Source organism: Bombina bombina, chromosome 7 (assembly GCF_027579735.1).
Source record: "Bombina bombina isolate aBomBom1 chromosome 7, aBomBom1.pri, whole genome shotgun sequence".
Lineage (NCBI taxonomy): Eukaryota > Metazoa > Chordata > Amphibia > Anura > Bombinatoridae > Bombina > Bombina bombina.
In genome coordinates this window covers 297,507,588-297,533,435 of record NC_069505.1, presented here as the reverse complement: position 1 = coordinate 297,533,435, position 25,848 = coordinate 297,507,588, and the positions used below count along the sequence as shown (strand labels likewise).

General features: G+C 38.7%; 1 protein-coding gene across 1 annotated transcript in view; it reads left to right on the top strand.

Annotated features, from left to right (window-relative positions):
• LOC128636346 (SRSF protein kinase 3-like) overlaps positions 1-25,848 on the top strand; it is an 85,588-nt gene that overhangs the window by 16,025 nt on the left and 43,715 nt on the right. The window contains 2 exon segments of the mRNA XM_053689372.1: positions 4,627-4,731; positions 12,609-12,771. Coding sequence (XP_053545347.1) covers positions 4,627-4,731; positions 12,609-12,771 — 268 coding nt within the window.

Sequence of the window (25,848 nt, the reverse complement as noted above, 5' to 3'; positions counted from 1 at the left end):
GAAAGTTATGTTGCTGTAAACGAAACCCGTTTGACCATGTGTGCTGCCTGTCTTTTACAGTGTGTACTTTGTTACCGCTTTGGATGATTAAAGGGTTAGAAATTTTTGCAAAATATTCTGAAAATAAAGAGATTTTATATATATATATATATATATATATATATATATACAAATTCCAAAAATAGGAGCGCACTCGCCCGGGTCTTAAACAGGTAATAAATTTATTTAAACAACGTGACGTTTCGGGGTGGTTAGCCCCGTCCTCAGACCATTACAACAACTCAAATAAGCAGCAAACATTTATACATTACCCTCCACCATCACCACGTACTACGGAAGTGCCGCCGGCGTCCTGCAGAACTCAGTGCGCAGGTCCGCCGGTTGCCATAACAACCCGGATATACAGTTCTGAAATTGAAAAAAGAGATTTTATAAGCCACAGCAAATACCTGCCATATAGATACTTATATTGTTTATCATACTTTAAGAGTATTTAGTGCTCTCTTAGAGGCTAACAGTTAGTGTTATAATATACGCCACCATGTAAACATGTACCCGGTTGTCAAGGGCAACCGTTGTAATGGCATACAATCCAACATAACCACAAATCATAAATGTGTGAAGTAGCAATGCTTAGTAACCTAGTAGAATCATATATGCGCTATTGATGTAGCTAGTTGTGACAGTTCTATAGCAAACTCCCCATCTATAGTAGTTCCCTTAAGCAATAAACCTTTAATGTGGTACTGTGTTAGGGCTAAGACAATAGAAAAGTGTCACTAAAACTATATCTATAACCTTGGCTTATAAGCCAGAGACATGATTATAACTAGGTCATCTTACAAGAAACAATGCCAATCCAATTGTGTATTTAACCCCTTGGGGGATAAGGTCCCCAAGTTGTAAATCCACCTGGACTCTTTTTGCAACAATAGATTGGCTCTATCACCACCCCCCTACTGAGTTTGGGTACGTGATCAATGAATCACATACCTCAAATCACTAACAGTATGGCCACTCATTGCAAAATGCCTGGCAACAGGCTGCTCAGATTCTTTCTCTCGAATTGCCAATCTAATGGCAGAGCGATGGTTGGCCATACGTATGCGGAGGGTGTCTACCGTATTAACCCACATAAAATAGGCCACATGGGGCAATGTAAGAGATAGATAATATACTCAGTAGTACACGTTACTCTATATTTAATTGTGTACTTTCTGTTAGTATGTGGATGTGTAAATGTCTTGGTATTACTCATGCCATTACACGTAGTGCAACCAAGGCACCTATAACACCCCACTTTTGATGATTGAAGCCAAGTAGTCTTTTTATAACTGTCCACTGGATCCACTTTAACTAGGGAGTCCCTTAGTGATCTTGCTCGTCTGTAGGTCACTCTTGGTGGTTCCATGTTAGTGAATGGCAAGGTTGGATCACTCGTCACTATATCCCATCGATCTCTCACAACTCCAGGTATTCCCTTTTTGTCTGCAGTGTATGTAGTTAAATAGGTCAAACGGTTCTTCGTCTCCAGGGGTTTTCTTGTGCATAGGGCCTCATCTTGCTTCATATCCCAGAATTTTTCAAGGTGTTGGTCAATGTGGGTTTGTCGGTACCCTCTTTGTAGAAATCTTACTTTCATCTCTAGTAGTTGTTCTTTGGCCTTATTGGGGTCACTATTGTTGCGGACTACCCTTTTAAATTGTGATATCAGTAGTGCTCGCTTAAGGCCCGCTGGGTGGCAGCTTGAAGCTTGTAATAATGAGTTTCTATCCGTGGTCTTTCGGAAGAGGGTAGTACCCAACCCATCCCCCTGGACTGCAATGCGTAAATCCAGGAAATCCACTGAGGTTTGATTATGCTCCATTTTAAACTGGAGATTTGGTAGAACCTGGTTCAATTGTTGGAACCATTCAGAAAGTTCATTTTCTGTGCCTTCCCAGATCAAAAACAGATCGTCAATATAACGATGAAAGAATCGTATCCTAGTATCCTGGAATAGTTCTGTTTGATGTTGTTGGAACTCAGCCATATACAAGTTGGCGTATGATGGAGCCACACTTGACCCCATCGCCGTCCCAAACAGTTGCAAGAAGTACCTGTTCTCAAAGCGAAAGTAGTTCATTTTAAGGCAAAATTCCAACAATTCCAATAGCCAATCCATGTTAGGACCTACATAAGGATATCTATACAGGTGATTACGTATAGCCTCTATACCTTGTTGGTGTGGTATCACTGTATAGAGGCTCACCACATCAAGCGTAACTAGGTACTCAGTTCCCTTCAATCCTCTAATATCCTTTAGTTCCTTAATTAAGGAAATAGAGTCCAATAAAAATGATGGCATATTATGGACGATGGGTTGCAGAATAGAATCTAAATATACTGCAATTGGCTGCAGTAGGGATCCAATTGCTGACACTATTGGTCTCCCAGGTGGTCGAGTAGCATGTTTATGCACCTTGGGTAGTGTATAAAACACTGGTGTCCTCGGGAACTGTACTGTAAGGTAGGTCAGCAGTTTATCATCAATCTGTCTGCATTGTGTAGTGATGCATCCACTTGTTTTTTAAACGTCCAAATTGGATCCCTAGGTAGCTGTCTATAGGTATTTTTATCCTGAAGTTGGGACATAATTTCCTGTTGGTAATATGTATAATCCAGGATTACTACCGCCCCACCCTTATCTGCTTCACGGAAGATGATGGAATGATTAGACTTCAAATCCTGTAAGGCTTTCCTTTCTATCTTCGTCAGATTGTTTCTGCAGACGTCTTGCGCCTCTATGCATCCTTTACTTACTTGGTCTGCTAATAGGCGGCTGTAGGTTTTTATACTCGGGTTAGAGCTGTGCGGATCATATTTACCTTTAGGCCGAAACCTGGGTATTTCTGAAGTATTAGTACCAAAGTGTTCCCGTAGTCGGAGCGTGCGTTCAAATTTTTGTATATCCAAAAATGTTGTAAAGGGATCATTGAGTTCAGTGGGAATGAAGGACAAACCCTTGTTTAACACCTGGGCCTCCATTGGTGTTAAAACATGTGAACTTAAATTCAGGACTATGTCCTCTTTCAAAATCGTTGTTGTCTGGGGGGTCTTCCTCTTCCTCTTGATCCCCCCCCTCCTGATGTGTGGTCTGTGCCCCTCATGTTTTTTGAGCGAGTAGTGACACTTTTCTATTGTCTTAGCCCTAACACAGTACCACATTAAAGGTTTATTGCTTAAGGGAACTACTATAGATGGGGAGTTTGCTATAGAACTGTCACAACTAGCTACATCAATAGCGCATATATGATTCTACTAGGTTACTAAGCATTGCTACTTCACACATTAATGATTTGTGGTTATGTTGGATTGTATGCCATTACAACGGTTGCCTTGACAACCGGGTACATGTTTACATGGTGGCGTATATTAATAACACTAACTGTTAGCCTCTAAGAGAGCACTAAATACTCTTATAGTATGATAAACAATATAAGTATCTATATGGCAGGTATTTGCTGTGGCTTATAAAATCTCTTTTTTCAATTTCAGAACTGTATATCCGGGTTGTTATGGCAACCGGCGGACCTGCGCACTGAGTTCTGCAGGACGCCGGCGGCACTTCCGGTAGTACGTGGTGATGGTGGAGGGTAATGTATAAATGTTTGCTGCTTATTTGAGTTGTTGTAATGGTCTGAGGACAGGGCTAACCACCCCGAAACGTCACGTTGTTTAAATAAATTTTATTACCTGTTTAAGACCCGGCGAGTGCGCTCCTATTTTTGGAATTTGTATGCTATTTGATTGAATGCACCCCGGGCAGCATTACATTTAAATGTGTGTGCAGTGCCCTATGGACATTATATATATATATATATATATATATATATATATATATATAATATATATATATATGTATATATGAATGTAACAAAAGCAACCACTTCTTTTTACAAGAAACAAAGCTTCTAAATATATTTAACTTTAAAACTCACATAAAATAAGCTGCATTGACAGCCCATAAAAATAGGCAGAGTTTATGCAAAATGCATTCCCGCAGTCCATCCAATAGGGAAGCAGTTCCGCCTATTTAATTTGCATATTCATAGCATGATAATGTATTCATAAACTTCTGGTCTCAGTAGTTTCCTTTTTTCCTCAAAGCAACTTGCTCATTAGTCTAGAGTGGTACTTAACCAAGATGCGTATGTGTTACCCGGCTAGTTAATTAAATGCACATGCAGGCCGCCATGATGTTTCTACCTAGGTAGAACATCGGTATCGGGCATACATTATGAGAAAAAGAGGGTTTTGAGCAATAAGGATTTTTAATGTCAAATAACAAGAAAACAGCTGAAAAGATGTAATAGGTACTTATTACAAATGTGTGATATATTTATTGAAGTTTTAAAAATAAATTTAAAAAAAATTGAGTTGACTATTACTTTAAAGCTCTTTTAAATGAACCTTCTTTTATCGCTGTTCTTTTGAGCTGGGTGCGTTTGTTGCTGCACTGTATCTAACAGATCAGAGCATGTAATTATTTAATCCGAATCTTCCATTAAATATTTTCTGTTTTCTTTTTTAAGTCATTCTGGAGCTTTGATTGATTGTGCTAATGACCTTAACGTATCTCCACATGTATGTCTAGTGTTTGAATTACTGGGACCCTCTCTTCTCCACCTGATACAAAATCATGGCTCACAAGGTCTTCCGTTAACGTGTGTGAGGAGGATTCTCCAGCAGGTGAACTAATGGAAGCTAAATAATACTCTTGCACACAAAGCACCGCTGTGCATAAATTAGTGTTCATAACTATATTTTATGGTTCATATATTCATTTTGTAAGGAAAAAACACTAAAGGGTCGATTTATGAAGCAGCCGACGCTGCTTCCGACCCACTCCGCTTCTGGTCCGCCTGAATCGGAAGTTAAGAAGCAACGGTCCTAAGACCGCTGCTTTTTAACTCGTCCGCAACCTCTGAGGTGGTGGACAGCAATCAGCCCGATCGGATACTAGACAATTGGACGCGAATCTGCAGGGGGCGGCATTACACCAGCAGTTCACCAGAACTGGTGCAATGATAAATGCCGACAGCGTATGCTGTCGGCATTTATCGATGTGCGGCGGACATGATACAATACAGCGTATCATGTCTGTCCGCACCTTAATAAATTGACCCCTAAGTCAAGCTGAAAAAAATGTAATTTAAAAAATGATATGAAAGAAATAAAGTATTGAAATAAAAAAGTTGCAGTAAAAAAGTGTTGTTAAATTGCAAACCATATCCTGATTCTGCAAAAATATTTATGTAAAAATGAAAATTGCGAAGGAAAGAACTATTTACACACATAGCAGAAATCAAAATAAAACAACACTGCAGAAGCAAAAAAAAAATGCTTTGAGATTTGTACTTATTGGGCGCGATCCGATATAGATCGTAGTTTGTGGCGCAAGCGAGGGAACCCGCGTCGCCCGCAGTTTCAGCTCGCAACTCGAGCTATCCCATATATGTCGCCGTCAGATGCTAACGTGCCGTAAGTCTGACAAACCAGCGATGTCCAGAAATCTGCGCAAGTACAAATTTCTGGCGTCGCCAGTGACTTGCGGCATGTTAGAAACTGCCGGCGCCTACAAAACCTGACTAAAGTCTAAATCACCCGCACTGTCTAACACGCCTCCCTAACATAGCCCGACACGTCTAACACGCCTCCCTAACATAGCCCGACACGTCTAACCCTCTATCCGCTATCCCCCCTCACTAGCCTAACAATAAAATATGTATTAACCCCTAAACCGCCGCTCCCGGAGCCCGCCGCTACCTAATAAAGTTATTAACCCCTAAACCGCCGCCAGCTAAATTAAATCTATAACCCCCTAAAGTGAGCCCCTAACAGGCCGCTATCTACCTTACCTACCCCCTAAAGTGAGCCCCTACCCCGCCGCTATCTATTTTAAAATTATTAACCCCTAATCTAATCCCCCTACACCGCCGCCATCTATATTAAATTATTTAACCCCTAAAATACTAAACTATCCCTACCACTAAACCTAAGTCTAACCCTACAAATAGCCCTGAAAAGGGCTTTTTGCGTGGCATTGCCCCAAAGTAACAGCTCTTTTGCCAGCCCTTAAAAGGGCTTTTGGCGGGGCTTTGTCACAAAGTAAACTGCTCTTTTGCCTACAATCTAATCCCCCTACACCGCGGCCACCTATAATAAATGTATTAACCCCTAATCTAATCCCCCTACACCGCCGCCAGCTATATTAACTATATTAACCCTAATTATATTAGGGTTAATATCGTTATTATATTATATATATTAACTATATTAACCCTAATTATATTAGGGTTAATATAGTTAATATCGTTATTATATTATATATATATTAAGTATAATAACCCTATCTAACTCTAACATCCTAACTAAACTCTTGTTAAAATAAATCTAATATTAATATTATTAATTAAAATATTCCTATTTAAATCTAAATACTTACCTATAAAATAAACCCTAAGATAGCTACAATGTAATTAATAATTACATTATAGCTATGTTAGGGTTTATATTTATTTTACAGGTAAATTGTTAATTATTTTAACTAGGTATAATAGCTATTAAATAGTTATTACCTATTTAATAGCTACCTAGTTAAAATAATTACCCAATTACCTGTAAAATAAATCCTAACCTAAGTTACAAATACACCTACACTATCAATAAATTAAATAAACTACAAATATCTATCTAAAAATACAATTAAATAAACTACACTAAATTACAAAAAATAAAAAAAAGATTACAAGATTTTTAAGCTAATTACACCTATTCTAAGCCCCCTAATAAAATAATAAAGCCCCTTAAAATAAAAAAATTCCCTACCCTATTCTAAATTAAAAAAAGTTCAAAGCTCTTTTACCTTACCAGCCCTTAAAAGGGCCTTTTGTGGGGGCATGCCCCAAAGAAAACTGCTCTTTTGCCTGCAAAAAAAAAACACAATACCACCCCCCAACATTACAACCCACCACCCACATACCCCTAATCTAACCCAAACCCCCCTTAAATAAACCTAACACTACCCCCCTGAAGATCTCCCTACCTTGTATTCACCCAGCCGGGCCGAACTCCTCATCCGATCCGAGCGATGTGTTCCAGCAAGAAGCAGTGAAGTCTTCTTCCATCCGGGCGATGTCTTGAAGCAAGCGGCAGAGAGTCTTCTTCCATCGGCGATGTCTTCAAGCAAATCGGCATCTTCAATCTTCTTTGTTTGCTCCTCCGCCGCGGAGCATCCATCCGGCACGACGACTTCCCGACGAATGAGATTCCTTTAAATGACGTCATCCAAGATGGCGTCCGCCGAATTCCGATTGGCTGATAGGATTCTATAAGCCAATCGGAATTAAGGTAGAAAAATCTGATTGGCTGATTGAATCAGCCAATCAGATTCAAGTTCAATCCGATTGGCTGATTGGTTCCGCCCGGATGGAAGAAGACTCTCTGCCGCTTGCTTCAAGACATCGCCCGGATGGAAGAAGACTTCACTGCCGCTTGCTGGAACACATCGCTTGGATCGGATGAGGAGTTCGGCCCGGCTGGGTGAATACAAGGTAGGGAGATCTTCAGGGGGGTAGTGTTAGGTTTATTTAAGGGGGGTTTGGGTTAGATTAGGAGTATGTGGGTGGTGGGTTGTAATGTTGGGGGGTGGTATTGTGTGTTTTTTTTGCAGGCAAAAGAGCAGTTTTCTTTGGGGCTTGCCCCCACAAAAGGCCCTTTTAAGGGCTGGTAAGGTAAAAGAGCTTTGAACTTTTTTTAATTTAGAATAGGGTAGGGAATTTTTTTATTTTGGGGGGCTTTATTATTTTATTAGGGGGCTTAGAATAGGTGTAATTAGCTTAAAAATCTTGTAATCTTTTTTTTATTTTTTGTAATTTAGTGTTTGTTTTTTTTGTAATTTAGTTTAGTTTATTTAATTGTATTTTTAGATAGATATTTGTAGTTTATTTAATTTATTGATAGTGTAGGTGTATTTGTAACTTAGGTTAGGATTTATTTTACAGGTAATTGGGTAATTATTTTAACTAGGTAGCTATTAAATAGGTAATAACTATTTAATAGCTATTATACCTAAAATAATTAACAATTTACCTGTAAAATAAATATAAACCCTAACATAGCTATAATGTAATTATTAATTACATTGTAGCTATCTTAGGGTTTATTTTATAGGTAAGTATTTAGATTTAAATAGGAATATTTTAGTTTATAATATGAATTAGATTTATTTAATAAGAATTTAGTTAGGGGTGTTAGGGTTAGATAGAGTTAATATAGTTTATATAAATACTATAGTAACTATATTAACTATATTAACCCTAATATAATTAGGGTTAATATAGTTAATATATATAATGTAATAACTATATTAACTATAATATACTTAGGGTTAATATAGATAATATAGCTGGCGGTGGGGTAGGTAGATTAAATTAGGTGTTAATAATTTTAATATAGATGGCGGCGGTGTAAGGGGTTCACATTAGGGGATAGATCAGTTAGATGGTGGCGGTTTTAGGGGCTCACAGTAGGGGGTTAGTTTATGTAGATGGCGACGGTTTAGGGGATAAATACTTTATTATGGATTGCGGCGGGGGATCGCGGTTGACAGGGAGATAGACATTGCGCATGCGTTAGGTGTTAGGTTTATTTTAGCAGATCGCGGTTGACAGGGAGATAGACATTGCGCATACGTTAGGTGTTAGGTTTATTTTAGCAGCCAGTTTAGGGAGTTACGGGGCTCCAATAGTCAGCGTAAGGCTTCTTACGGCTGCTTTTTGTGGCGAGGTGAAAATGGAGTAAGATTTCTCCATTTTCGCCACGTAAATCCTTACACTGTATATTGGATACCAAACTGCGCGGGTTTGGTATACCTGCCTATGGCCCAAAAAACTACGGGCGACGGCAGAAATATACGCGCGTAACTTCTAGGTTACGCCGTATATAGGATACCAAACCTGCGCAAATATTGGCGTCGCCGACTTTTGCGGGCGACGATTTTTATCGGATCGACCCCATTATGTTATTCTTATTGTAGGATGAGTTTCCCGCCTCAGTGGAATGAACAGTGGTGTTTCGTGGGCTTAGTTTAAAATTTTCCTCTATGTCTGGTGTTTTTTTTTCTCCTGTAGTTCTCGCTGTTTTATCTTGCAAACGGAAAGATGGTGAGATTGTTCTAAAATATGCAAAACACTTGTTATCCTAATAGAAAAGCATGCATATAAAAATGCAGGCAATGGTTAGACACAATGAGGCCCATTTATCAAGCTCCGTATGGTGTTCAGACTCGCCAGAAACACAAGTTATGGAGCACCTAGCCTAAATCTTTTGGTATCAAACACCTAGCCTAAATCTTTTGGTATCAAACACCTAGCCTAAATCTTTTGGTCATATCACAAAAAGGCTTATTTCAAAAAGGCTGAAAATAAACACCTATTGTTGAACCAGGTGTCAATAGTTGTCTTCAACAACGATCTCTAAACAACTGTATTTCTACCAATTATACCTTATTTTCTACCTTTGGTGCATTTTATGAGCGAAAAGCCAAATCTTTTACAAAAAGTATTTTTAAATACCTGCCAAGGTATAAACTGGACTTGCTAATTTTACACACATATATCATATACTAATTGTAGCTACACCTCAATACAATTGGTTGGTACCAACTTTCTCACATAACCACTTTAAGATTAAGCAATTTCGACTGACTGTTTTATATTGATTCTAATAAAAGAATATTATTTTTAACCAATAATCTTTGTATATTTTTTTTATTATTATTTTTTATTTTTATTTTTGAATTAGAACTTAATAATTTTAAGATATTATTCTATGAAAATTCTTTAAAAACTAAAAAACGTTTTTTTCTATACATTTATTTATATAAACATAGACATAGAAATACAAATACTACTAAGACCATTGTCATTTGGTAGATATTAAGCCAGTGTTTGCACACAGGCGCACACATATAAGACAATCATAACTGCTACTATTCCATAACCCTGTCCGCCTGCTCTGATGAGGCGGACAGGAATCGCCACAATTCAACCCGATCGAGTACGATCGGGTTGATTGACACCTCCCTGCTGGCGTCTGATTGGCCGCCAGTCTGCAGGGGGCAGCGTTGCACCAGCAGCTCTTGTGAGCTGCTGGTGCAATGCTGAATACGGAGAGCGAATTGCTCTCCACATTCAGCGATGTCGGTCGGACCTGATCCGCACTGTCGGATCAGGTCCAACAGAAACTTGATAATTCGACCTCAATACGTTAAAGAAGAGTAATCTGATTTGTATTTGCTGCAGGATTTTTATTTTTAAAGTGCTCCACAATTTTTAAAGTGACAACCATTCTCACAGAATTCTCTGAGGACAGCCCCTCTAAGTGTCAGCAAGGTGCAAGGTTTTTTATGCACCATCCACCAAATGTTAGAGAATTGGATCCTATATTCTAGCAAGAGTTTAACGTCACATAGTAGCACCCAAAATAAATAAATAAACAAACAAACAGAAAAGACAAAGAACCTCACGGGGTATCACTATGTAATAAACCACCAGACACCACACTGTACCAAGAGACACACTGCACCTTCAAAATTTCACCTCTATAACAAGTGGTTTATATATACCATGCACCTACCCCGTAAAGGGAAATTACTGTGGTTAAACTCAGTACTAGAAGCAAATAGCATGAGATATTGTATATCTAATTTGCATATATTACCCAGAGTTTACTGGTGCATTGGTAACAATGTATACAGAGTTCTTCAAGGGAAAAGCAAGCTCAGTTGGAGGATTTTAATTGGAGCCTAAGGAAGCGCGCTCTTGTGAGCGCAAAGCTTCCATGCAATGCAAACACAAGGTCACGTTCACATTGCGGGACACTTCTAGTACCAGCGCACAAATATTGCGTTCGCGAAAGTGCAATTTTGGGCTCCACTCCTAATCTGAGATCTAATATCTTTGAGCCCTTACAACATTTTTGTTCAATATTTGTTTTGTCAATATGAGTGTAACTGTTCTTTGTTTTGTTTTTTGATGTGTTTTGTGCAACTTTTTTGTTTTGCAAAACAGTTAACCAGAGCTCTAAGGACGCGGTATTCATTCTAGCATAAATTTTGATTGCCCTCACGCATTTGCGTTTAATATGAGCACTACACCCGATGAGCGCAGTCGCAATAACTCTTTTCGCTCACGTGTTACATGCCCTGGCCCTGTGTCTTTGCTCTTCAAATCTTTTTTTTAGACGCCCTCTACTGGGCCTCAATATAATGCATAGTTAAAAATGTTATTCCATGACGTTATTCAATGCAACTACGCGTAGTAAAAAAAAAAAATACAACAATTATACATAATTTATTTTGCCTGCAATTTTCCTCTGAATTTTTTTTCCCACTGCCCTTAGAAAGGCTGGATAAGACAGATTATTGCCGATTCAATTTCCTTGATCAGTGCTCAAGAGTCATTTTAAAGGAACATAAAACCTAAAATGTTTTGTTCATGATTCAAACAAAAATATTATTTTAAACAACTTTCCAATGTTCTTCTATTATTTAATTTGCTTTGTTTTCTTGGTGCACCTAGGTAGGCTCTTAAGCAGTAATGCACTACTGGGAGCTAGCTGCTGATTGGTGGCTACACATATATGCCTCGTGTCATTGGCTTGTCTGATGTGTCCAACTATCTCCCAGTAGTGCATTGCTGCTCTTTAAATAATGAATACTAAAAGAATAAAGTTAATCTGATAATAGAGTTAAAAGGGATAGTAAACACCAAAAATGTTGTTTAAAAAGATAGATAATCCCTTTATTTACCATCAGTTTTGCATAACCAACTCTGGTATATTAATATACTTTTTTACCTCTGTGATTACCTTGTATCTAAGCCTCTGCAGACAGCTTCCTTATCTCAGATCTTATGACAAACTTGCATTTCAGGCAATTAGTGCTGATTCTTAAATAACTCCACGTGCGTGAGCACAATGTCATTTATATGAAACGTGTGAACTAACGCCCTCTAGCTGTAAAAACAGTCAAATGCATTCAGATAAGAGGCAGCCTTCAAGGGCTAAGACATTAGCATATGAGCCCACCTAGGTTTAGCTTTCAACTAAGAATACCAAGAGAACAAAGCAAATTTGATGATAAAAGTAATATTGAAAGTTGTTTAAAATGATATGCCCTATCTGAATCATGAACGTTTAATTTGGACTTTACTATCCCTTAAAATTGGCAAGTTGTTTAAAATTGTTTTATCTATCTGAATTACGAAAGAAAAAATAATGGATTTACATCCCTTTAAATGGTTTTGTAAGCAAATTTGTTGAAATGCAGTATTTAAAAATTGATATTTACTATGTGTATTATATACAGAAGTTAATATTCCTTTACATGAAGTCACTTTGCAGCAGTCAGATTTTGGTGATAAACTATGAAAATAAAAAAAGTGCCTTTTTCAGAACATGTACCAATAAATTAGCCTAACAAGCACTTTCTCAGATGTGCCTACAAAACATATTTCTGTAATGTGTAGATGCCTCTCTTAATATTAAATATTTGGTTTGCAAAGGTGCTCCACGGATTAATCTTTCTGCACAAAAAATGCTGCATTATCCATACTGATATCAAACCGGAGAACATTCTTCTATGCGTGAAGGCAGATAACCTTCAACAGTGCATGACACAGGCTGCAATCTGGAGTCAAAACAGAGCAAGCAAGCACCACGGACAAGGTAAGGCATCCAGCGGAAGAATGTTTGTTTGTTTTTAGAGAACGTAGCACCAAGGGCATTAGGGTTCTTGTGTGACCAGTTATTTCCTTTTCTGTAGCATAAATGTTTGTTTAAATATGTAAATAAATCTCTCAAATATCCTGTGTTCCATGTCAGTGTAAGACTGCGCAGTAGTCAATAGCGGTTCTACAAGGATACAAAACCCCAATCTTTTAGGTTGCAGTTCTGCTGTACTGAGGAGGAGGGACAAAATTATCCCCTCCCTCTTAAAGTGATATTAAACACTTTGAGATGGTAATATAAAATGATAAATCGTATATAGAAATAAAACTCTGCAAAGTACTTTCAGTATTTATTTTGCCCCCTTTTCTGTAATTCCATTCTGAAATTTTGAGCATTTCAGTCTCTGTTAGAAATAGAAGTGCAGAGCACTGTTACATTCCACACAGCCATTGGCTGCACACTGTAGTGACCTATTTATAACTGTTCCTAATTGGCCACAGCAGAGAAGGAAACCTACATTCCAACATGGAAGCTCCCATTGTTTAATAGACACTAAAACTTTACACTTATTTTGTCAATATTTAAAAAGCTAATGAAACTTTAAAAACAACATCTACATGTTATTCTCAGACTAATCTTTTCTTTGAATGCATCATTCTATCTGGCATTTATTTAGTGTTTAATGTCCCTTTAATGTTTCTTCCCGCCTAGTCACCCTCCTAAGCGCCTGGTAATGCCCCCAGACTGCCCAAATCCGCCTACAGAACACCAGGCCCCTACCCATCCATTAATTGTTTTATGGAACGGCCTTTGATCACAGTGTAGGTGGTAGTTTAAAGAGACATATTAGCCAAAATTAAAATATGCATCAGTGACTATAAGAATTTTTACAATACAATTGCTACAAAAAAAAATCCTTTTAGCTATAGCTATTATGGTTTCAGTGCATGGACACATGGAGCATATCTAGATATGCTGTGTGCACCGGCATGTTAAATAGTTTGCATCAGAGCTGGTGGTGGCTTGTATCATGTTAATGGAGTCATTGCTCATACAAAGTACCACCGGCTCTTACTGTGAAGTAACTTAAATACATAGAAAACCCATATAATTATCAAACCACTAGTTTCTAAGAGCTGACCAACTGGCAGCCCTAAGAGGCTTCATCTTCTTTGGAGGTGGAAACAATATCCCATTTTTACCCCAAAAAAACAATTTCATACTTATTAACATTTCAGCTTTAAAACCTAGGATCAGGCCTGGACTGAGCATAGAGCATACAGCGCTTTTGCCCATTGGGCCAAGGAAAGAGTTGTGTGCTGGTTGTCTTATCCCTGCCCAGCTTCCAGCATTATTGCCTTGCTGTGTCTGTGAGCGAGATCAGGGCCAGTCCACCTCATATTGGCTGGCTCTGTAGGCTGCTAAATGGCTGCTGATAGATTTGCGTTCAGTGCAGTGTTGGTCTGTGACAGCATCAAACAGCCTCACACCTGGGAAGCTAAGCAGTTAGTATGCATTGGTTATTACTGTTTTTGGGGTCTGCATGTATCACGTCAGCTAATGTCTGCCGGTTGTGTCTCCTCTAGTAGTATATTCTTGTATACTGCACCCTTTGTGCTATCGCCTTGTGTCTATCTGTAAACTGTAATTTTGTGTTTCCCTGTGTCCTGACCCTTGGGCAGCAGTGCAACTAAGGGGGTCTCAGAGGTCTTAGTTGAAATCAGGCCCACATATCTAGGGGTCCCTTCTGGCCCTCCAGTCAGTAGCGGCAATCCTATAGGAGGCCCTATGGTGGCAAGTTGGAAAGATGAATGCCACAGTGTTGTTGTACAGAACAACCTGCTACCATATTTGTACAGGAAGGCAGTACAAGTGCATATTCACTGGTGTGTACTAACCAAGAGTGAAGGACAACAATCACAGAGAAGCAGTTCCTTTTGATGGTGCCTTTTGATGTCTGTGGGTGCCTGTTGTCTGTGGGTGCCTGTTGAAGTCTGTGGGTGCCTGTTTTTGTGTGATTGTAGATTCCTTGAGTGCATTAATATGTGCCATCTGGGTGCCTATGGACATGTCTGTGTTTGTTATTTCTCTCTGACAGTATAACTTACATGTTATGATTAGTGCTGAGGTGCCGGTTATTTTGAGTAACTGTGACTGTGCAGACTAATGAGCAAAAGTGAGTTATTCTTTATTTATATGTGAACTTGAAAAACTTCTGTTCTGTTGTTTTTAATTACATTTCAATTGTTTACCATTTAATAACAATAAGTTTAGAAAATGCACAAGTGTCACAAACTATGTATTTGTAAATCAAACTAGTACATTATACTTGTCAGTTTTAAAATACCCTGCCTGCCTGGAACTGTCATAAATGGTTATGGCCCATGTAGCTGGGGAAGTCTGAGTGGCCTGGGACAGAGGATGAGGTTTTTTACCTCCACTGGCTATGCACAAAAAACTCTATCCAGACGTAGAGTCAAACAACATGGGGTTGAGCACCCTCAAAGAAGGAACATAGTTAAAAAAGTGGGCTAGTCCTACAAGTAGCCGGAAGATTGGGAGCACAAGTGCTGTTCAGCGTTCTGAACCAAAAATTGTCTGGCTCCTTAGCTTAGATAGAATTCCAAAAGCATAGAGGAGGACACTCACAACAACGGATAGTAAGGTAAAATATAGCCTTTATTTCAAAGTAGAATAAAATCCAATTTTGTTAGCGGATCCACACAGCGTCTGTGCAGATGCAGAGAGGAGCCTACTCCTCAACTGACTGTTTTTGACGCGTTTCGGCTAGCAAAGACGTAGTTGTAGCTACAGTCTAGGGTAGATACTACCCTTTTAGACCCATAAACCTGTTATGATTGGCTAAAAATAAAAGCCAGGAGTTGTCTCCTAAGTCTCCACCCCTGAACTGTGGGATCTTAAATTCATCAAAATAAAAAAATGTAACCACAGTAACATTATGTTTCAATACAATTGTAAAGTTACATTTCACCACAAAAGCAGTACAACGTTAATACATAAATTCCAAATGCCCCTTATCCTTAGCTTAGATGCCTTCTTTTTCAAATAAAGATAGCAAGAAAACAAAGAAAAATTGATGATAGGAGTAAATAAGAAAGTTGCTTAAAATCGCATGCTCTATCTGAATCATGAAAGAAAAAATGTGTGTTTCGTATCCCTTTAAGAGGCAGCCCATTTTTGATTCAGCACCTGGGTAGCGCTTGCTGATTGGTGTCTAAATGTAGCAAGCACTACCTAGGTTCTGAACCAAAAATGGGCCAGTTTCTAAGCTTCCATTCTTGATTTTTTAAATAAAGATACCAAGCGAACGATAACAAATTGATAATAGGAGTACATTAGAAAGTTTTAGAAAGCATGCTCTGTCTGAATCATACAAGTTTAATTTTGACTAGACTATCCCTTTAAAGAATTGTATGCAGCCTTATTCCGCCGAATAGCCCATATGTTCCTTTTTAACTGCTGTAGAAAAATAACAAATTAAGTAGCACAAGTGTATAACATGTTAAAAATTGTAACATACAGCATAAGAAGGTGCAAATGCTCTTTATAACAGATAGCATAGCCGATCTACCGACAGAATCTAGTATAATTGCCCAGGGCACTGAAACACCTTATGTATGCAAGAATTTAAACATTTTATTACTGAAACAATATTTATAAAACAAAACAAATCAAAACAAAGTCTAACAATATTGTGCAAATTTAAATAAATACAATTTCACAGTATTAAACTCCATGGGGCATATTTATCAAGCTCCATAACCTGTCCGCCTGCTCTGAGGTGGCGGACAGACATTTCCAGAAATCAACCCGATCGAATACGATCGGGTTGTTTGACACCCCCTGCTAGCGGCCGATTGGCCGTGAATCTGCAGGGGGCAGGATTTGCACCAGCTGTTCACAAGAACTGCTGATGTAATGATAAATGCAGAGAGCGTATGCTGTCGGCATTTATTGATGCCCGCTCGCACAATGATGATTCGACCCCTAGAGGTTGAGAGGAGGTTCGAATGGTACTAGATTTGTATAGATTTATGTCAATAAAAAGTCCAATGGTGAGTGTCAAAAAAATGTCAAATATGGATGGGGAAAAAAGTGGAAGTTCGATATTGCTGCACACCCAAAACAATCCACAACCACTTTAGGCACAAGTTCATATCAAACAAAACATAGGATAGGAGGTGCCTTATGGTGTAGTATATTTGATAAATAGATGAAGACGAACAGGAATAAAAAAAGGCTCACTCACATGTGTAGGGTGCACTAAATTTAAGTGCAAGTGTACTGGGTCCTCACAGCTGCCCGGTAAGGCTACACAAATCTTTCCTCATTATGGGGTCCAGCTTCCAGATAGGGCATATAGTAGAAAAAATGTATTTCATCTTAGCATCTGTGGGGCTCCTAAAACAATGTCTAGTAGCGCATCAGCATATAGCACAGGAGTGTGAATAAAAAAGTATTTTATTAAAAGAGTGACGCGTTTCACAGCTTGTACATAGCTGTTTCATCATGCTTGAAGTTATATATAATCGGACCCCTGTATATAAAGTCCCTCTAGACCAATCAAAGTACAATACCCCCCATCCCCACACCAAATCAGAATGCAAAAAATAAAGACCCACCCTCTCCAAACTGTCCATGAACATTTTTTCTTTTGTATCCATGGTCATCAATTAAAAACTATATATTGCAACATTACCAAATATTAAAATCTACATAGTGTAAAATAGACGTAAAAATGAAAAATTAAAGTACACCCATCATGCTATTATCATGGGTCTGTGACCATTGTATGAGCTTATTGGGCAGTTCTAAGGAGCCAGCATACCTGCACTTATATTTAGTGCACTCTACACATGTGAGTGAACCTTTTTTATTCCTGTTTGTCTTTATCTATTTTTCAAATATACTCAGAGGTCAAGTCCGGCGGGAACGCATGGGAATGGAATTCCTGCACTATATTTGCAGGTGGAACTAAGTTCCCCCTGGAAAGTACATAAACACTTCAGTAAACACTGCTGCTGCTGGTGGGAGGAGCTGGAACACAGTCTGTTAGAGGGTTAGTTAGATTCTCTAGTAATGGGCAGTAACACTTTCTACAATGTATTAAATGCAAGCCTGTCAGCGGTCCTGCTGTGTGATCACCCCGCACTGTGTGGAACACATGATGCTTACATTTCTGGGTGGCTTGCTCTGGGGTTATTTAGCTCCCCTTAGCAGAAATAGGACTATTGCACCTTAAGTGGGAGAGACTCTGTGACAGAGGAGTCGTCTCAGGCCGAAAGGCAACCATTCAACCCTTCCTTGGTTTTAATTTGATTTCATTAACCAAAGTGTATAGATTATATAATATAAATACAGTGTGTGTGTGTATAAAATAATATTAATTGTGGCGGGGGGGTGGAAGTCTTGGTGACTTCCCACAATTGTTTTTGTAGAACTTGATCCCTGAATATACTACACCATAAGGCGCCTCCTATGTTTTGTTTGTATTCTCAGACGTGGATGTGACACACCTGCTCTTTAGGAGTTAAAGCCCTGGAAGTAATTTGCTGAAGATTGGACTCCAGCGTGCCTGTATATCTATCTGTTGTATATATGGTAGTTGGTGTTTAATGTATCATTACACATACAAAGGGAATTTTGTGTGATTATATATTTGATACATATATTTGATACATATATATTTATCTCATATAGAGACTATTTTATTTTGCTTTTCTTATTTTGTTGGTGAGCGCCCCCTAGTTGGTATTACAATTTAAATTCACTGTTTAAACGTGTATAAAAAATCCCAATAGAATATGTTAAAAACAATCTTGCACTTTATCTTTGTGATGCTCTACTGTATAAAAGAACCATTTCATCAGAGATATCTTCTCTCTAAGTTTTTAAACTATCAAGGTGGATGGAAGGAACAGTTTTGCGTCCCAAGCTTGGAATGCACACTGTACTTGAAGTGCTTGAAGGACGGGACATTCCACTAGATCAGGCGTGGGCAACCTTGGCTCTCCAGAGGTTTTGGAACTACATTTCCCATGATGCTCATACACTTGAAGCTGGCTGAGGATCATTGAAAATGTAGTTTCAAAACCTCTGGTCTGGAGAGCCAAGTTTGATAACCTCTGCACTAGATCATATCAGGGGCTATCTGGCCGCCATTGGAAGCTCTGAGCCTGTTCGCCTTTATTATTCCCGTGCACAGTGGTATCAGTAAGGAATCAGGACCGGCACAGCTTAGGAGTCTGCTCAAAGTCATGACCCTTAATTAAGCTCTGCTGTTGTCTGGAGTGCAGCGTGGTATCTCTCACTATACAGTGCACGTTACAAAAGCAAAACTGAATTGAGTGTCAGGACTTTTAGCAAACACCGGAGCTGTGCCGGTGTTCTGTTGTGTTTGCCTACTGCGTTACGTTTGCCTACCTACGTAACGCTTATGGCCACGCCTACAATAAACTTGCTAATACCCTTTGCATGCATGCGCTCACTCCCGCAGTCAGCAAATATTAGAGCGCAACGCCTATAATAAACTTGCAAATACCCCTTGTACGCATGCGCTCACTGTCGCAGTCAGCAAATATTATAGTACACCGTCCACAATTTTGGCACTAGCTGGGGAGATCAAAATACTGTATCAGTGCCAAAAATGTCTTCCTACAACTGTGTTCTTTTATTCTGTATATTGAATATTATTATACTGAATATTATTATACTGATGTATTTGATTAAAGCAGTGAACGTTAATAAAGCAGACATAATATAATTAGTTATAAAACGCGCATGTTTATTTTGTCTGCTTTATTGAAATACGTTGACACCTTTAATCAAATACATCAGTATAATAATATTCAATATACTGAATAAAAGAACATATTGGGGAATATTTATCAAAGCCTCAACTATGTTGCATTCGCCGGCACCAATACACACGCCTAACATCGCCTAACATCGTGGCAGCGGACCTGAATATGATCTCCATATTTATTAAAAAAGCCGGCAAAAATATGCGCACCAAGTATGGGGCGATGAGCATCGGACTGTTGTTAACTAGCAGTCATTCATCTCGCATCCATTCGGCTTTTTGCCAACTTTATTTATACCCTGTCACTAAACGCCACCACTATACTAAAATGTTTAACCCCTATCCCGCTGCTCCCGGAACCCCGCCGCCACCTAATTATTAACCCCTATCCCGCCACTCCCGGACCCCGCCGCAACCTAATTAAAGTTATTAACCCATATCCTGCCGCTCCTGGACCCCCGCAACCTAAATAAATGTATTAACCCCTATCCCACATCTCCCGGACCCCTCTGCAACCTAAATAAATGTATTAACCCCTATCCCGCCGCTCCTGGACCCCGACGCAACCTAAATAAATGTATTAACCCCTAAACCTCTGGCCTCCCACATCACTACCACTAACTAAACCTATTAACCCCTAAACCGCCAGCCCCCCACATCGCCATAAACTAAATTAAGCTATTAACCCCTAAACCTAACAACCCGCTAACTTTAAATTAAAATTACAACATCCCTATCTTCAAATAAATGTAAACTTTCTTGTAGAAATAAAAGAAACTAATTTTAAACTATTAATTAACCTACCCTAACTATTATACTACAATTAAATTAAACTACCAATTAAATTAACTAAATTACATATTTAAAAACCCTAACCCTACGCAAATTATTTAAATCTACTATTAAACATTATTAAAAATTACTAAATTACCAAAAAAAATAAACGCTGTTATAAAAATAAAAAAACACTAAATTACGAGAGAGAAAAAAATAATTACATCTAATCTAATAGCCCTATCAAAATAAAAAGCCCCCCCAAAATAAAAAAAAAAACCTAGCCTACAATAAACTACCAATGGCCCTTAAAAGGGCCTTTTGTGGGGCATTTCCCCAAAGACATCAGCTCTTTTACCTGTAATAAAAAATACAAACACCCCCCCAACAGTAAAACCCACCACCCAACCAACCAACCCCCCAAATAAAAACCCTATCTAAAATAACCTAAGCTCCCCATTGCCCTGAAAAGGGCATTTGTATGGGTATTGCCCTTAAAAGGGCATTTAGCTCTTTTACATGCTCAGACCCTAATCTAAAAATAAAACCCACCCAAAAAACCCTTAAATAAACCTAACACTAACCCCTGAGGATCCACTTACAGTTATTGAAGTTCCTCTTGAAGGATCCATCCAGCCGGCAAGAAGTCTTCATCCGGGCGGCCTCTTCCATCTTCATCCAGCCGGCGAAGTCTTCATCCAGGCGGCAAGAAGTCATAATCCAGACGGCATCTTCTATCTTCATCCATCCGGCGCGGAGCGGGTCCATCCTGGATACATCCAGTGCAGAGCTCCACTTCATACGGTCGCCGCTGTAAACTGGAACTTCAATGCAAGTGACGTCATCCAAGATGGCGTCCCTTGCATTTTTATTTTCTGGAAGGTTCCAATCAGCCAATAGGATTAGAGCTTCTAAAATCCCATTGGCTGTTCCAATCAGCAAATAGGATTTGAGCAGCTCTCATCCTATTGGCTGTTCCAATCAGCAAATAGAATAAGAGCTGCTAAAATCCTATTGGCGGTTCCAATCAGCCAATCGGATTTGAGCAGCTCTCATCCTATTGGCTGTTCCAATCTGCCAATAGGATTGAGCCCTCATCCTATTGGCTGATTGGAACAGCTAATAGGATGAGAGCTGCTCAAATCTATTGGCTGATTGGAACCTTTCAGCTAATAGGAATGCAAGGGACGCCATCTTGGATGACATCACTTGCATTGAAGTTCCAGTTTACGGAGGCGACCATATGAAGAGGTGCTCCACGCCGGATGTCTTCAGTATGGACACGCTCAGCGACGGATGGATGAAGACTTCTTGCTGCCTGGATGAGGACTTCGCTGGCTGGATGAAGATGGAAGAGGCCGCCCGGATGAAGACTTCTTGCCGGCTGGATGGATCCTTCAAGCGGGACTTCAATAAGTAAGTGGATCCGTCGGGGGTTAGTGGATCAAAAATTCAGTAAGTGGATCGTCGGGGGTTAGTGTTAGGTTTATTTTGGGTTAAGTTTTTTTTGGGTGGGTTTTATTTTTAGATTAGGGTCTGGGCACGTAAAAGAGCTAAATGCCCTTTTAAGGGCAATGCCCATACAAATGCCCTTTTCAGGGCAATGGGGAGCTTAGGTTACTTTAGATAGGGTTTTTTATTTGGAGGGGTTGGTTGGGTGTGTGGTGGGTTTTACTGTTGGGGGGGTGTTTGTATTTTTTATTACAGGTAAAAGAGCTGATTTTTTACCTTTTAAGGGCCAATGGTAGTTCATTGTAGGCTAGGGGTTTATCTATTTTGGGGGGCTTTTATATTTTGATTGGGCTATTAGATTAGGTGTAATTCTTTTTTATTTTTGATAATGTGGTTTGTTTTTTTCGTAATTCAGTGTTTTTTATTTTTTGTAACTTAGCAGGGTTTTTTTGGTAATTTAGTAATTTTTAATAATGTTTAATAGTAGATTTAAATAATTTGAGTAGGGTTAGGGTTTTTTAATATCTAATTTAGTTAATTTAATTGGTAGTTTAATTTAATTGTAGTATAATAGTTAGGGTAGGTTAATTAATAGTTTAAAATTAGTTTCTTTTAATTCTACAGGTAAGTTTAAATTTATTTGAAGATAGGGAAGTTGTAATTTTAATTTAAAGTTAGTGGGTTGTTAGGTTTAGGGGTTAATAGCTTAATTTAGTTTATGGCGATGTGGGGGGCTGGCAGTTTAGGGGTTAATAGGTTTAGTTAGTGGTAGTGATGTAGGAGGCCAGAGGTTAGGGGTTAATACATTTATTTAGGTTGCGACGGGGTCCGGGAGCGGTGGGATAGGGGTTAATACATTTATTTAGGTTGCGGGGGGTCAGGGAGCGGTGGAATATGGGTTAATAACATTATGTAGGTGGCAGCGATGTCGGGGGCGGCAGATTAGGGGTGTTTAGACTCAGGGCTTATGTAAGGGTGTTAGGTGTAAACGTTACTTGTTTTCAACCATATAAATCAATGGGATATCTCGCAGCATCGAAAATAAGCTTTCGGTGCTTTCAGACTCCCATTGATTTCTATGGCATCCGCGGCCTCAAAGGTGGCGGATTGAAAACCAGGTACGCTGGGCCAGAATAGCCGCGAGCGTAGCTGTTAGAAATTTGATAAATGGGAAAAGGTATCTAATAGAGCCGAATGTGTATTCGGAACATCTGTAGTGACGCAAGCATCGATCTGCGTCAGATTGAGACCGGCGGATCGTATGTTATGTCACAAATGTCAACTTTTGCCGGTCTGTAGGCTTTAATAACTAGTTCGTATCAAGCTCGCAACAATTATGCTGCAAAATTGCGGCGTATTTGCGGTTGACGGCTCGGGTGTATTTGCCCAGTATGCCCAGTCTTAAATCTAAGCCTGATTAAACATGAAAACACTACACGGAAGTGGCAAATAAAGAGGCTCAGATATCTAACCAAAACCGATACAAAATGTGAGGAAAAAGGCCAATCACATCAGCTCATATTCCTTCCAGTTTACTTCATTCTCTTGGCATCCTTTGTGTAAGAGCATACCTCATTTGTCAAGTTGTCAGGAGCACTATATGGCAGCAGATGGCAACAATGCACTAGAGCACTAGATAACAAGTAGTGTTTGTACAATGTCTAATAGCATTCTTGCAAAACTGCTGCCATATAGTGATTAAGACACTGTAACTTGTTTAAAGTGACTGACCACTAGTGTGGTGGAGGAAGTGGAGGCAGATGCCCTTGGGCTATTTCAATATCCTGGTATAAAAAACAAAAAAAAAAACACTTTGAAGTTGGATCCCTGGATCATAGAACAATAAAATGTGACTTCCCTCCAGGCTGAAAGGTACAAGTCCTCTCCACCCGCACCACTCCCTTTGTGCTAACATTGATACGAAGAGTGATATTAAAATATTAACATTTTTGCTTGAATCTGATGATATTTATACAAAAAAAATAAATGTAAAAAAAGTTCAGATGAATATAAGGAAATTTAAAATTTAAAGGGATAGTAAATGCCAAAACTTTTATTGTTCAAAATGATAGATAATCCCATTATTTACCATTCTCCAGTTTGTTATAGAAATATACTTTTTACCTCTCAAATTACCTTGTATCTAAGCTTCTGCAGACTGCCCCCTTATCTCAGATCTTTTTACAGGCTTGCATTTTAGCCAATTAGTGCTGACTCTTAAATAACTCCACGTGCATGAGCACAATGTTATTTATATGAAACACATGAACTTATGCCCTCTAGCTGTGAAAAACTGTCAAATGCATTCAGATAAGAGGCAGCCTGCAAGGGCTTAGAAATTAGCATATAAACCTAGTTAGCTTTCAACTAAGAATAACAAGAGAACAAAGCAAATTTGATCATAAAAGTAAATTAGAATGTTGTTTAAAATTACATGTCCTATCCTATCATGTAAGTTTAATTTGGACTTTACTATCCCTTTAAGGTAAGGTGTTTTATTTAAAGGATCGTAGTAGTGCAAAAGAAAATGCTGAAATGTGTTGATTGTTTTACTATTGCGCTATTGCTTGCTTATAAATTTGTGTTTAGCTCCTGTAAAGGGGTTCAGCACACATGTAAACTGTAAGCTCTACGGATCATCTTCTCATGTACTAGTTTTGTTTAGTCTGTTATATTTTTGCATCTTATCACAAATCTTCATGGCATACTTATATCTCTGTACCCAGGGTTAGAGAATTTTGCAGCGCTATATAAATAAATTATGATAATAATAATAATAATAATAATAGATAAAGTCAGCATTGGGGGCTTGTTGAACACATTGGGTGAACCAATGACAAGAGGTATATGTGTATAGTCACCATTCAGCAGCTAGGTCCCAGTAGTGCATGGCTGCTCCTGAGCCTACCTATGTATGCTTTTCAACAAAGGATAACACGAGAACAATATACATTTGATAATATAAGTAAATTGAAAAGCCTCTTAAAATTGCATGTTCTGTTTAGTTTTGACTTAATAAAGTTTAATTTAGAATTTAAAGTAAAAACACCAACTTACAGCAGATTATGCACCTACATAGAATCTCAGTACAAAAAATGGACTAAATATATCAAATAATAATGACAAATGATTAAAGTTTATATAATACCTCGTAGGGTATTGTAGTAGAATTCGTATTTCACAGCAGTGCATTTCAGATTCTATTGGAAGGAATTTTGCTATCTTAAAGGGACAGTAAACTCCAAAACTTTCTTTCATGATGTGGATAGAACATACAATTTGAAACAACTTTTCCATTTACTTCTATCATCAAATTTGCTTAATTATCTTGTTATCCTTTGTTGAAGGAACAGCATTGCACTACTGGAAGCTAGATAAACACATCTAGCCAGCCAGTCACAACAGACAAATGTGTGCCGGCACCATTCAGCAGCTAGCTCCCACTCGTGTAGGATATGTGCGTATTCTTTTTCAACAAGTGATATGAAGAAAACAAAGCACATTTGAAAATAGAAGTCAATTTAAAAAGTGTCTCTATCTAAATCACGCAAGTTTACTTTTGACTTTCCTATCCCTTTAATTACATTTATTTACTGTGCACATGAAGCATACAGCTGTAGTTCTCATGCACTCACATTCCCTGATTGTGCCACTTTACGATCCAGTGGCATTACAATGGGCTCCATCTCCATGTATTGAGAAGCGAATCAGACTGCTGCTTCCTTCCATCTTCACCACCTATAGTTGGCGGATAGAAATCGCCCCGGCATTACACAGACTAGTGAGTGTATAATGGTACATACAGGCAGCATACATACAGTGTTCTCTGCCAGTTCATTGCAAAGCCGGGTGCACAGGTTCTCAAGTTGGGAACGTTGTCCACACCAGCTTCGTGCATGGGGCCCAATAAGTATAACTGGTGGCGCACACGACATGTTCGACTGGGAACAAGAGGTGCTTTAGACATACTGTAAATTTGTATGTAAAATGTATGTCTAAAGTAGTGATCATTTTTATTGAAAACC